At 57.9% G+C, this 13813-nt stretch overlaps 1 protein-coding gene across 1 annotated transcript in view; it reads left to right on the forward strand.

The window, feature by feature from the left end:
* LOC144728535 (tetratricopeptide repeat protein 12-like) overlaps positions 1–13565 on the forward strand; it is a 195354-nt gene extending 181789 nt beyond the window's left edge. The window contains 3 exon segments of the mRNA XM_078608037.1: positions 9164–9352; positions 9355–9391; positions 13402–13565. Of these exon segments, the coding sequence (XP_078464163.1) occupies positions 9164–9352; positions 9355–9391; positions 13402–13474 (299 nt within the window). The 3' untranslated portion in view covers positions 13475–13565.
* Positions 13566–13813: the final 248 nt, after the last annotated feature.

The following is a 13813-nucleotide window of genomic DNA, read 5'->3' on the forward strand; positions in this document are numbered from 1 at the left end:
GACATCGCCTTGGCAACGAGGTTCATGAAGAATCGGCCGCGCCTCTCGCACGGCCAGCGAGGGACCGGGCCCTGGGTGCTCAGTGACGTCGCGATGGTTCATCACGGGGACGTGTTCGCGCGCGTCCGCATGGAAATCGCGCAGAGCGGACACGTGATTGGTACTGCTGCTGCTGCTGCTGGGAGAGAAGGAACCGCGGGGGAATTTACATTTGAAGTTGTGAAGGATTTCAGTCGCCCGCGCGTGCGCTGCCCATAACGTGAGCCCCGTCACTCGAAAGGGAATTTCTCCTCGAGCGGTCGTCGCTCTTCATCGCTCCGTCCTCCCTGGCGAGGCGCGTCACGGCCACGCGCCGCTTCAGAGGCCCTAGGGACACGCTGCCCGGTCCTCCAACGCCCGTGCCGCACACGCCGTTGTGCGAGAGCGCTCTGCTGTTGTGTCGGGACGCGGAGGTGGGGGGGGGGGCGGAGGGGGGGCTAGGGGGGGGGGGCTAGGAAGTCCCGCGGACACGAAGGTCCCCCCTAAGTTGGCCGTGGTCACACGCTCCCGGAGTCATCCCTCTCCTCCCCCTCCCAACCTCTCTCGCTTCTCCATTCGACCTCTGCGCCACCCGGCCGCCTCTCCACGACGAGGAGAGCAGGAATCACATTTAGAACGACCTTGGCGGGGAAGCAAGAGAGCCGCTGAGATATTGAACTTTCATCCGGATGCACGCGCAGAGGTCGATGCAGCAGCCCTGGCGTGCGTGCGGCGCGCAGCTCCCCAGACCCAGCCTCGCTCGCATGCCGACGCGGCTCTCTCCTCGGGTCTGGATCGCGTCCAGCAGGGTCGTTCGACACGACGTCCGACGGTTCACCCACTCCCATCCCCACCCTCCCCCTCCCCCCCGCTTCGGTGGCGTTTTCGTTGCCTTCCCCGAAGAAGCTGCCACCGCGTGCCGGCGAAACCGTCGGACATCGCGCGCAGCCACCAACGGCGGACGCCGTCGGCGGTTGTGAAAGTCTCGCGCGATGTGGCACGCCGAGCGCCATGTGCTCGCCCGCGCGTCGACGCACGCGTGCGGGGAAGCGCGGCTTGCAGAGGGAGGACGGGGCACAGTGGGGGGGGGGGCCTCTCCACGGAAGGTCCTGCAGGCTGGCTGCTTGCTTCTGGGTGCTGTGTAGGTGTTGCAAAGCGGTGAGCGCACTGCGACACAAAGCTGACCAGCTCGAGTTCGATTCCCGCTCACGGTCAACACCGGAGATGATTATCTGAACCGGTCCTGGGCCTCCCCTAGGTTTGCTCAGGCTCAAATGAGTACCTGGTGCGGTGTGCAGTAAACATCGCCACTGGGGAGACAAATGCGATCGGGCGTGGTGATATCCACCCACCCCTTGATGTGTGTCATTCCGGCCTTCATAGGTGCTCGCTAACAGCTCTTGCCCCAAAAACGTGTTTGAGGCTATATGGGGGGATCTTTGTGGTTGCCATGTTTGTGGTCTCACTTGGCTGATTCACCGACGAGGCTCTTGTATCTTCCATAAAAAGAGATTATCTCTGTTTAGCGAAATATTGCTTCGGCTGGAGTGTAAATCGCCAGCCTGTGTGCTTGCCACGCGTGCCTCGGTGTCTGGGGATTGTATTATAGTTTATGTGCGCGTGTGTGCGAATGACGACCAGTGCGTCTCTGCGTGTGCATGCATGTGTTATCTGGGGAGTGTATAATGGGTGTATAACTATATGTCCAAGTGTGCCTGTGAGAGTATTACGTGTGTTGGTGTGGGCGCGCTGCGCTACGACCCCGGCGAGCCGAGTTCCATTCCCGCTCACGGCCAACACCAGTGACGATTATCTGAACCGGTCCCCCAGGTCGACTTAGCCTCCAATGAGTACCTGGTGTGGTGTATAAACATCACCACTGGCAAGACAAAGGCGGCCGGGCGTGGTGTTGGCCAGCCACCCCCCTCGTCTGCCGTGCCGGCCTTCATAGGTGTCCGCTAACAGCACTTACCCTCCTCGCTAACAGCACTTGCCTCCAACCGTCTGTGCAGGCTATCCGGGGAATCTTTGTCTGTCTTTGTGCGGGGGAGGGTGGGGTGGGTGCTTCGTCAGCAAACGCCTCCACCGCGACCTCCGACCCCTGCTGCTCGGCTGGCTGCGGCTCTTCCCCAGCACCGAGCGCCGCGTGCGATCCCCCCCCCCCCCGACTTCTCTCCGAGACTCACGAAACGTCCCCATAACAACAACAACCACACGGGGCTGGCAATGGCGGAGCGGTCGCCGTGGCGATCGAGCGCACGCAGCCGCCCTGCCCGCTGCGGCTGCGTCGGCGTTCGCACCCCGCTCACGTAGACGCCGACATCGCCGGCGCCGCTCACGACGACCCCCACCGCTGGCCCAGTGAGCCCGGCCATCCCCCAGCCCCCCCCCCCCCGCTCCGGGTCTCAATACCCCCGGTGGGGTCCCGCGGGGCCGCCGCTGCCGTCACCGCCGAACAAGGAGCGCGCTTGAAGCCGCGGATGTTCGATTGAGCTTTGTTGTTGTTGTTTGTTCCGTGACGAGCCGTGCGCTTTGTGATCTCCGCGTGGCTCGCGACGGGCCGGGCCACGGGGTGGCACCTACAGAGTCGAACCCAGGCGCCTTCTCGCCGCCCGCGGGGCCCCGTCGGCACCGCGGTGTCGCGGGGGAGCCGGCGGCGTCCCCCGCGCGTCGTCGTGGGAGGCGGGTGAAGTCGATGAAGCGGGGAGCAAGCGCTAGGAGCGACGTCTCTTTACCGGGAGAAGTTTCCCCGTCTTTGAAGTCGATGGCAATGCGTGGCGCTCACTCCTGCAGACGGAGGCTCTCTCGGTGGCTACAGAAGGGGGTTGGTTGTCTGCTCCCGGCCGGATGATTCACAGCCACGCATCGGCCTCTTGTTCGATGTATTCCTCGTTCACAAGTTGTAGCTCCCTGAGAGCTGGGTGAGTGTTTAGTAGAACCCCGTGAGAGCTGGGTGAGTGTTTAGTAGAACCCCGTGAGAGCTGGGTGAGTGTTTAGTCGAGCCCCGAGAGAGCTGGGTGACTGTTTAGTAGAGTCCCGGTGTAAGGATCAGGGGAGACGGAGTCACCGAGACGGAGATGGAGCCTCGCGCGCAGGGTTTGGTTTTGAACCGAGTCTGTCCAGGTCAGCGACCTGGGACATCTTCCTGCAGCCGGCGCTCCCCATCGACGACTCCTCTCTCAGCAGGACATCGTTCCAGCTCGAGCCCCCCCCCATCCCCCACTGCTGGTGGAGCACGGGGGGGGGGGGGGTGGGCGGGGGTTGCAGCGTCCCGGGGGCTCTCAGCTCCCACCCGCACGAGCCCGCAGAGAGCGCCCGGGCAGGGTGGTGAAGGCTGAGATCAGGGTTATGGTCGAGGCTGTCGTCACGGGCTGGGGTTGATGGTAGGGCTGGGGTTGATGGTAGGGTTGGGGTTGATGGTAGGGCTGGGGTTGATGGTAGGGTTGGGGTTGATGGTAGGGCTGGGGTTGATGGTAGGGCTGGGGTTAGGGTCAACGGTGAGGGAACAGAGCGCTCACCCCCTCCTCCTCTCACCCCCCCCCACCCACGCTCCCACTCACCCCACACGGGGCCTCGTGTTACCTGCTCGTCAGCTAATTGCAGTTGCCCGCGCGGGCGCTGTAATTAGAGGCCGTGACTCTTTTAATCGAACGTCGGGGAGGTGGCCGCAGTGTGAAGCTGCGCGCAGACTCGTGGCGGACGCCATCGCCGGGTCGGTCACACCCGGCGAGGTGCCATAGGCCGGAGTGGCTCCAGTTCCCTAACGAGGTGGCCAGTCACGGTAAATTTTGGGATTCCCATTTGAAGCGAGTCGCGTGATAAAGCAATCCACTCGCATTGGCCGTGTAGATAAATGGGCACCGCTCAAGGTTCGCTACATTGGGTGGGTATCACGTTCTGGCCTATGGACTATTCAGAATCCGTGTGAGATGCGCATTGTGGTGGTGAGACCTCGGGAGGGGCTTACCCCCCCCCCCCCCGACTAAGACTGTGCTCGCCACACGCCGGGCGGTTCTACCCCTTCGTAGTGGCGGGAGTCGATCGCCCGTGAACGGCGCTACAGAGGCAGCTGCCCGGCGAGGGCGATGGCACGACCCCCCCCCCCACCCCGCCCCTCGCTGGGATCGAGGTGTTAATTCCGGGCGTTAAACGCCCCAATTACGACGGGCTTGGAGGCCGCCCCCCCCCCCGGCCAAATCAATTCGCCTTCCCCGGCCCTCATTCTGCCGCGTGCTCGTTACGGGCGCGTGGCTCGCGCCGAGAAGGTGGCGCGCGCACGCACGCGCACGCACGCGCACGCGATCATTTACGATGCGCTCGCACGCGCGCGTGTGTGTGTGTGTGTGCATTCCATTATGCGCGCGCACGTGTGTACACGCGGCGGTAATCACTCTGACGAGCCTTCACCTCCCCAGGGTGACGGGCAGAAGTGTTTTTCTTGGTCCCCACCCCCTCCTCCATGAAGGCCGACAGCGCTTGGCGGCCTTCAGAGGCCGCCAGGCGCCCCTCCGCCATTGTCTCCCCCAGTGCCGATGTTTACACACCGCGTCAGGTGCTCGTTTAAGGCTGAGTCAACCTAGTCAATGTAAAACTGCGTGTGGGATTGTAATGTTGTATTGGCGTGTGAGTCGGTGAGCGCCCCGTGGGGACTGCACGCCTCTTGTCCACGGGACTCCAGGTCGAGTTCAAACAAACTACAAAGGTGGCAAGAGACTTACACGAAGCCGCACATCACGAGAGATATCAGATGCAATATTAACGGAGCGAATCATGGAGAGAGAAACGAACTAACGAGCGCAACCGGATGAAGGCGACGGCTTTAGGTCGGCCGCGGTTCTCACCCTCGGAGGCGAGCGAATTCTCGGCAACTCGTCCCGGGTGGCGCCCCATCGCCCCTCCAGCCCATTACAGACGTGGCACGGAGGGGATGAAGGGGGGGGGGGGGGGCGAGGCTTCGTCCTGGCGATTGATTGGCACGGGCCTGTGAATCACGAAACACCGGGAAGAGGCGGATTGCAGTGATCAATCGCATCTTTACATTCAAGTTGTCCGAAGCGATGAAAACGGTTTCATCCGGAGACAATCCTGGCGGACGCGATGCCGCGCGCGTTGCCGTGACCCTGAGCGGGCGGGCGGTGCGTGCTTCCACAATCCGAGCGGCAGCCGCACGAGGCGGTGATGTGAACGTCGGACCGCGCGTTTCACGTGGAGCCGGCGGCTCGGAGAAGTCGCTCGCCCAGTTGACATCCCAGGCCGGACGCCGCTACGCTCTCCCTGAGCCCTCCACCGCCCCGCTCCCCCGCGCGGTCCGAGCTGCCCCGACGCCCTTGGGCTGTGGATGCCGCGGCCCGGACGGGTCGGAGTGGACACGGTCAGCGTCTCGATCACGTGACGCAATTTGGGTTTTTTTTTGTGGTTTCTGTTTGCTTCCTTTGCTGTGCTCTCATGTCCTTGTTTTGCTTTTGGTTCTTTTTCTGACCTAAGTCGGTCAACTCTGCGGTCCCCTTGAGTTCTTGCCTGGTTCAACAATTCCGCGGGAACTCACCAACGTGCTCACCCAGGACTCCCTTGCCAGTGAAGCTGTCCTGGTCTCTTGAGTTCTCACCCCGTGGGGAAACAACCCGACTCGAGCTTGGTCACCGCTAGGCTCTTCGTGGACTTGCCACACCTCCCCGTCATCTCTCACGAACACACACTCACAATAGAGGCACGACAACAACAACAACCAACAACAACATCAGGCGCCACTACACTGCGGTGACGTCGCCACGGCGCTCGCACCAGGAGGTCACGAGGTTGACTAACTGAGGAGTCTGGCAGATGATACCACCTGTACAGCCACGTACATATAGCCACACACAGCCACAACAACAACCGCCATTCGCCACTAAGTGGCGGTGACGTCACCACGGCGCTTGTGCCAGGCTATGTGCACGTTGAGGCCACGTGAAGTGTCGAACGCCCGCCGGCAGGTCACGGGGCAGACCCAGCAGGTGCCACGGGTCGACTGACTGAGATGAGTGGCCACACACACAGCCACGCACGTACGACGCACAGCCCCAGCAGTGTGTGCTCTGATATAAATGCCTCATTTTATCATTTGAGGATCATTGCCAAGCTGAGATCCATTCCGTCTGATAAAGATGCCGAGATGTGGCCTCGCGCTTTCGTTATTCCTCGGCGAGATTGCTGCGCTGCGTTATTTGCGGGGTCATTCGTGCGACATTAAATCAACTTCGTGCTCCGACCGGTTCCCAGTGCAGCTGCAGCTGCTGCTGCTGCTGCTGTAGCCTCCTGCAGCAGCAGCAGCCAAACTGCTCACGCGCGCACTCACATAACAACATCACTCCGAATCTGAAAGCACAGCCCCGGCCTCCTGTTTAATTCAGCATCGATTGAGAAAACGCTGCTCACGACGGCACTTTAAAGGGCCCTTCATGGTCTTGGGCCTTCATATTCACACGAACGATTGATGCCTCGTCCGTCCTTAGTCGCTCCTTGAGATTTAGTGAACGCTGAACTCTTTCGGTGGCTGCTAGGAAGTTGCGTCTAAAAATCAGAGTGGGGACAGAGGCTTAAAAATAATAATTAATGACAATATTAATTTACATGTCTAAAGCGCCGTCCACACCTGGAGGTCACAAAGCTGCTCTGCGCCGTGCCTCATGAACTCTGTTCCAGGTCGTATCAGCACTGCTGCTGCTGGCTTCATAAAATCTTTACATCAAATTTGAAAACGTGTTTGTTGCCCGATACGGAGTGAAGCCCCCCCCCCCCCCCGCAGTGTTTTTCTTTTTCCCCAAAAAATCAACGAACAACCTATTTCACGATCGCTAGGCACTCAGTTGCAGCTGCAATACAAATCTCATTGTCGTTACATTGCGGCTGCTGCTGCGTTGCTGTTCAAATAAAAAAACACACAAAGTCAGAAAAATATAAACACCGTATTCGGCGGAGGTCACGTATTGTTGTTGTCGAGCGGAATTGATTTGCCCAATGGCTTCTCGACTCCCCGGCATTGTGAAGCGCCCTGGAGCGCTTCCTACGAAGCGCGCTGCTCACCGCGCATTGTGTCCGTGTATCTACCGAGCGCCGAACAGCCACACGCACACAGACTGCCCTCTGCCCCCCTGCCCCCTGCCCCCCTGCCCCATGTAAGCCGCATATACCGTTGGAGACGATTTTAGACAAATACAAAAGATGCACGTACACACATACATGTATACACACGCACACAACATGCATAGGCTGACGTACATAAACATGTACACACGTATTCTCTGGTTCTTTCGGTAAAGTCACGTAGATAAAAAATAAAAACAAAATTTAAATTAAATTTAAATTAGAAATAAAATTAAAAATAAAAGCAAAAAACACGCGACGTTTCGATCGCAACACAAGCAGTCTTTATCAGGCGGAGAGAAAAGAGGGGGCAAGCCTCCAAACGCACGCACACGCCTACTCCACAAGCGCACCAAGACTCACACCCCCACCCCCTGATGGGGCCAAGTATTGTGAGCAGCGAGCGCCTCTGAAGGGACGGCACACGTGGGGTGGTGGGGCAAGCGCCACGCCTGGCCACCTTCGTCTCTCCCCGGCGGAGTGATCTAGGCGAGGTCAAGGTCTGCTTCAAATAATCATCGTTAGCGGGATGGCGGGTTCCCCATACACAAGCACAAAGATTAAAAAAAGAACCCGTATAGCCTTAACAGGCTGTAGGGGCAAGTGCTGTTAGCGAGCACCTATGAAAGCCAGTACGGCACACGAGGGGGTGGGTGGCCAGCACCACGCCCGGCCGCCTTTGTCTCCCTAGTCGCGATGTTTACGCACCCCACTAAGTATTCATTTGAGGCTGAGTCGACCTTGGGGGGCCCAGGACCGGTTCAACACCAGTGACGATTATCTAATCGTCACTGGTGTTGGCTGTGAACGGGAATCGAACCCGGGTCGCCAGGCTCGTAGCGCAGCGCGCTAACCGCTGCACTACCGCTCCCCACATGTACATGCACGCAGTACATTCAGACACACACTCACGCATGCACGGGCACACTCGCACACAACGGGTCCGGTAAAGACTCTCACTGAGATATGAACCCGACGACCCGAGTTTGGTTCGTCACACAGTGGGCTGACCACTGCGCTACCGCTCCCCATGCACAAGCACACACGTACACACTTACACACGTGCACACGTACACACTTACACACGTGCACACGTACACACGTACACACGTACACACGTACACAGGAACACATACAGAGATTACCCCCATATAGCCGGAAATACTGTTAGGGCAAGTGCATTTAGCGACAACCAGTGAAGGCCTGCACGGCGCACATTCACTCTCACACTCACGCACGTACTCAAGCATGAACAGACTCGCACATATTCGGGCATAATGTACACGCACGTGCGTGTGTACACACACACGTGCGTGTGTACACACACGTGCGTACACACACACGCGCGTGTGTACACACACACGTGCGTACACACACACGTGTGTGTGTACACACGTGCGTACACACGCACGTGTGTACACACGCACGTGTGTGTGTACACACGTGCGTACACACACACGTGCGTACACGCACGTGTGTGTGTACACACGCACGTGTGTACGCACGCACGCTCGATCACAACAGCTGCAGTCAGTGACAGGGCCCGAGGCTGGTTCAACAGATACGTCACCACCACCGTCGTCATCATTATCATCTTCTTGGTTCTTTCGGTAAAGTCACGTAGAATGGAAATAATAAAATAATAAAAATAAAACATAATAAAATTATTCTCACGACGTTTCGGCCACAACGCAAGCAGCCGTCCTCAGGTGGAGAACAGGTCTGTCGAGAAGACAGAGTCTGAATGACACACTCCAGGCTTGGAGCGACTATTTAAGCTGGGATGGAGGGGGGAAGAGCGCCTTGACAAAATAATTTGCATATCAATAGGAATTTAGCATATTTATGGGAAATGCAGATATGCGATTAGTACTACTTGGGAAATGCGTAGGAGGTTATCATCGTCAATATCAAGACCATTGCGACTGGCGTAGTGGCAGGGCCCGAATGCTGGTGCCTTGGTCTCACGCCACTGTCCGGTGTGCGACCCCGCGCGGACTCCCTCGACCGCGTGTTTCCCCAGGACTGGACGCGCTTCTTGCCCTCATCGAGGGCTCCACGGGGGCCGGCGAGGGGCTGGAGGGGGCGCAGGGGAACGCGGCCCTCTGCCTGGGCCACTGCGCCGCGTCTCCGCTGCTGCCCGGCCGCGCGGTCCCTGCTCTGATGCGCCACGCGGCCCGGAGCGGCGCCCCGCCGGCCCCCCGCGCCAACTGCGCATCGCGCTCGCCAAGATGTGCCGAGCGCAGCCCAGGTGACGAGCCACGCGGTGCAGCGCCGCCGTCTTCGCCATCATCCATCGAAGTCGTCGTCATCATCGTCACTGTCGTCGTCGTCGTTATTATCGCCATCGTCAGTGTCATCGTCATCGCGATCATCACGATCGCCATCATTAATGTCATTATCAGCAATCACCTTCGTTATCACCGTCATCAATAGCATCATCATCGCCCTCATTACCATGATGATCGCCATCTTCACCATCGTCATCAATGTCATCATGACCATGAAGACATGAACATATATTCGAGCACACTTGAGCTCTTAAGGTCTCTTTTTCCTCGTGAGTTGCCTTTGTTGAATTGTTTTTGAACGTTGCATTTGGTCCGCCCTCGCTGCCTCACTGATGAATTATCTCTAAGACCGCCCCGCCGTCTTCTCGCGGTGATGAGGAATATCCTCATAATGACGACCGTCATTGCCGTCACCATCATTAGCATCATAATTGCAATCAGTTTTATAAATGCAATCGTGATTAAATCACTATCGACATTGTCAACGTCGCCATGTCGATCACTATCATCGTCATTTGTTGGCGTTGCTCCCAGCGAGTGTTTAAAGAGTCTCGGACATTAATTTTCAGAAAATCTGGCTGCTTTTCGATATTTTTAGCCAGCTCCCTTTTTGTGTTCACGCTTTCCGAGGTCGACAGCGTTCACGCGTCAGCCCCTCCCTGTTCGTCCGTCAATAAAAAGCGGGATCATTTATTTCTCATTCCAAACGGAAAGGCGACACTGGCAGCATCGCATCTCATTGACGATTTCCGTCGAGTCAACATTGAAAATGGCGAGCAAAGAATTTGCGCTGAATCGCGCAAATTTGTTGCAGATGCGCACGGATTTTTTTTCGTCCTTCGTTTTCGGGATGAGTTTGCAACAACAACAAAAAGCGTCACCGCTCGGTTACCCGCCGTTTTTGTCCACGCGAGGAAGTCCTGCGCTGCCCCCATGTCTCCTCGGATTAATTGAATCGCGTGGAGATGTTTGGAAGCTGTGGGTTTGGTGGCCCCTGCCATTTCCAGAGCATCTTTGCCGCTTCTGTCGGCTTACACGGTCCGGGAGGGAGCGCCGCTTCAGGGATTAGCGGCACTGCAGATTTCACCCGAAGTTGTTACGACGAGGAATCGGGACGTACGCGCTGCGTGCGTCTGCTCTCAGCAAAGAGCAGCTGACGGTGATAATGAACACGCTCGCCACATTCGGTGTGCGGCCTTGGGGACAAATTTCGACAAGATGCGACGTTTCCAGGCATTGGCTGTCCTTCATTACGCGTAAACAAAAAAAAATATTTCGTGCCACGAAGAAGGGTCCATTACCTGAAACGTCGCCCATTATATATTTGTATTTCTTTTACGGCCGCACACACACGTTTCTATTGAGGAACATGCCGAGTTTATTGTTATTTGTGCGTGTGGACCATTGCCAACACAGCAGCAACGTGAAATATTAGTTTTATTAATAGCAATAATATAATTATAATAATATCAGTCGAGGAGGAGCCGTACGTAGCCCTGCTCTGCCACGAGAAGGCGTTTCTAAAAAAACTGGGACCCCCAGCGGTTTCATCGGCATGAGCGCTTGGACGCGGCCTACGTGCAGCAGTGGGACACACAGAGAGACAGAGAGAGGCGCAGTCGCAGCTGCGGAGAGACGCCGCTCAGACAGGGCGGCCCTGCTGCTGGGTGGCTCTCCGCTCTCCTGCGAGAAGCGAGACTCTCTTGCTGCGCGACTGGAGGTGGTGGTGGCGGGGTGGGGGGTGGGGATAGCGAAGCGGTCTTGCGAGCCGATGGGACGGATGAGTCACTTCTGTCCTTTTACCTCGCCGTAAGCCGGCTACTTCTATGCAAATGACACCCTGCTTTGCAGCCCACGCGATTGGCGGCGCCGTAAGAGTCAACGAGTGCCGCCGCTTACCCGTGATCACTGCTGCTCTCTGAAGGCAGCTATTGGACGGGCGGGGCCGTGTTGCGCAGCTATTTGCCCTTAACGAGGGTCAAACCTTTCAGCGATCGTGTCCCGGCGCTTCTGGCTTCTGAAGGGTCCGTAATTGGATGCAGGCGTGCCGCACGCGCCCTCCGGATGTACACAGTGAATGCCCGTGGTCGTTAGGAGGGGATACTAATACGATTTAACGCTAAGTTTAAGGTCACGCTGGCGAATATTCAATGGGAAGGGTAGATAGGTTGCGATGGCTGCATGCCCTCGGGGGTGGGGGTTAATCGGGGAGAATTGTGGGTCTGGGCATCAGCATCACGGACAGCGGCCGCTCTGGACACTGCGGACAGCACCGGGTTTCAGCACCATGGAGAGCGGTGACTGCACGTACTCAACAACATCTAAATATATGTTATTATGCGACAGGTAAAGCCCGCGGAGCTAAATGTCTGTTTTTCAGAGGCGACCTTTCCACACGTGATAGCTCATCGACGTCGTGTAATATCATCACGCGTAGGGTTTTATAGAGAGTAGGAGCTGAAAAATGATCTCAGCTCGAAAAATAATCTCAGCTCGCGTTTCTAAAATGTGAAGGACACAGCCGGAGGAACCCGAAACAGATCCACGCGACCGCCACCGCGGACTCCAAATATACAACCAGGCGATTGTCGGGCTCCGGCATCCAAGCCCAGGGCCTCGTGCGTGCGCCAGGCGAAGGGAGATGTCGTCTCGTCGCCTCCGCGCCGCGCCCCACACCGCCCGCCGTGGCTTCAGCACCGCGGACAGCGACTCCCCACCCCCCCCCCCGCTGGCCCATCCCTGACGCGGGCGGGCGGGCGGCATAATTGGCCCCACGTGCTCACGTGTAGCGACGCTAATACCAATTAAGGACCGTATTTATAACGATGTGTGCTCTTCTCGTTTTTATATATATTAATATAAATTCCTTATTGCCAAAACAATGACAGTATCGAGCGCGGCAATGCGTGTGTTAGGCGTGTTCAATTATTAGGCTGCTCGCGGCGCGCATCGCAGTAATGATGGTGATGAGTCTCCGTATCGTCAATTCATTTTTTGGTTACCCCGTGGGGAGCGGGGTGGGTAGGTGAGGAGCGCCGCGCGTTTAAAGAATACACGTTTATAAACAATACGTGTTCATAAACAATACACGTTTATAAACAACTCAAGCATTTAAACAATGCAAGTATCTAGACAATACAAGATGATACAACGCTCGTATGGAGACAATACGGCGAGTGTGGATCGCTCTGTGTGCTGCTGCTGCCGCTTGCCGCGTCGCTTAACACTGCGTAGGGAGGGCTGTGTCTGCGTGTTGTCTGTATTGTCTGCGTGTTGTCTGTATTGTCTGCGTGTTGTCTGTATTGTCTGTGTGTTGTCTGTATTGTCTGTGTGTTGTCTGTATTGTCTGCGTGTTGGCTGTGCCGATGACTGGTACCAGCAGTGTCAAGATCGGCCTCTGTGAAGGAGATTCGTGAAGGACGCTACTGGGCAGTTGGAGGCGGTCGCCCTCCATTCAGAGTGTCGGGCGAATAAAACGCAGTGGTGCATCTACCGGTCATCTCAGTCAACCCACGGCACCGGGTTGTGTCCCGTGACCTCCTGCCAGCGAGCCTTCGACACTTCACGTGGCCTTAAAGAGCACCTGGCCTGGCACAATCGCCGTGGTGACGCCATCGCCACTTCGTGGCCAACGGCGGTTGTTGTTGGGGCAGGCAGGGGGTGGAGTGTGGCGGTGATTTGTCGCGATGGCTCGCGTCTGTTTCGCGACAGAGCTGTGCGTGACATTTCGGAGCGCGCTGTTCATGGCGAAACCATCGCCGCGTTCATCATCATCACCGTTGCGTATTCTTCCGTGCATACATCTCTCGCGCCTCCCATTGCAGTGAGCAGTAGGGGTACATCCCCGAGGCGCCAGAATCAAAGAGGGGCGATCGCGACAATCGGAGCACGGGAATTGGTTGCAACAAGCGGGCAGCGATCTGCGGAGAGCGAAATAAACTCCGCGCCGCGCGCCGGGTTCTCTGTGCAGGCTCGCGCGGAGGCTGCGGCGACGCGAGCACGGCATGGAGCTGCTCCGAGACTGCGCGCAGCTCCTGGACTGAAGCCGCCTCCTCCTGTACCCCCACCCCCGCCCGCCTCACCACCCGCGCGTGGCAACTTCCACGCCGCTGTGAGCGCCACCGCCGCCGCCGCCGCCGCCGCCGCTTCACCTCCCCGGCACGGCCCGTGGCGAGCTGCTGCCGCTGCCGGACTCTTCTCGATGCTAATAAAGGCGGCTCGGATGAATGCGCGACTGAGTCGAGTGTTGTCCCCCCGTGCGCGATGCCACCGGCCGTGTCGCTTCTGGGGTCCCAACCTCAGCAGCCCCACACCGGGTCCCCCCCCGCGCCCCCCCCCACCTTCCCTCCTTTTCGGACGGCTTCTCTTGCTCAGAGCCGGGC

Source organism: Lampetra planeri, chromosome 29, assembly GCF_965212315.1.
Source record: "Lampetra planeri chromosome 29, kcLamPlan1.2.h2, whole genome shotgun sequence".
Lineage (NCBI taxonomy): Eukaryota > Metazoa > Chordata > Hyperoartia > Petromyzontiformes > Petromyzontidae > Lampetra > Lampetra planeri.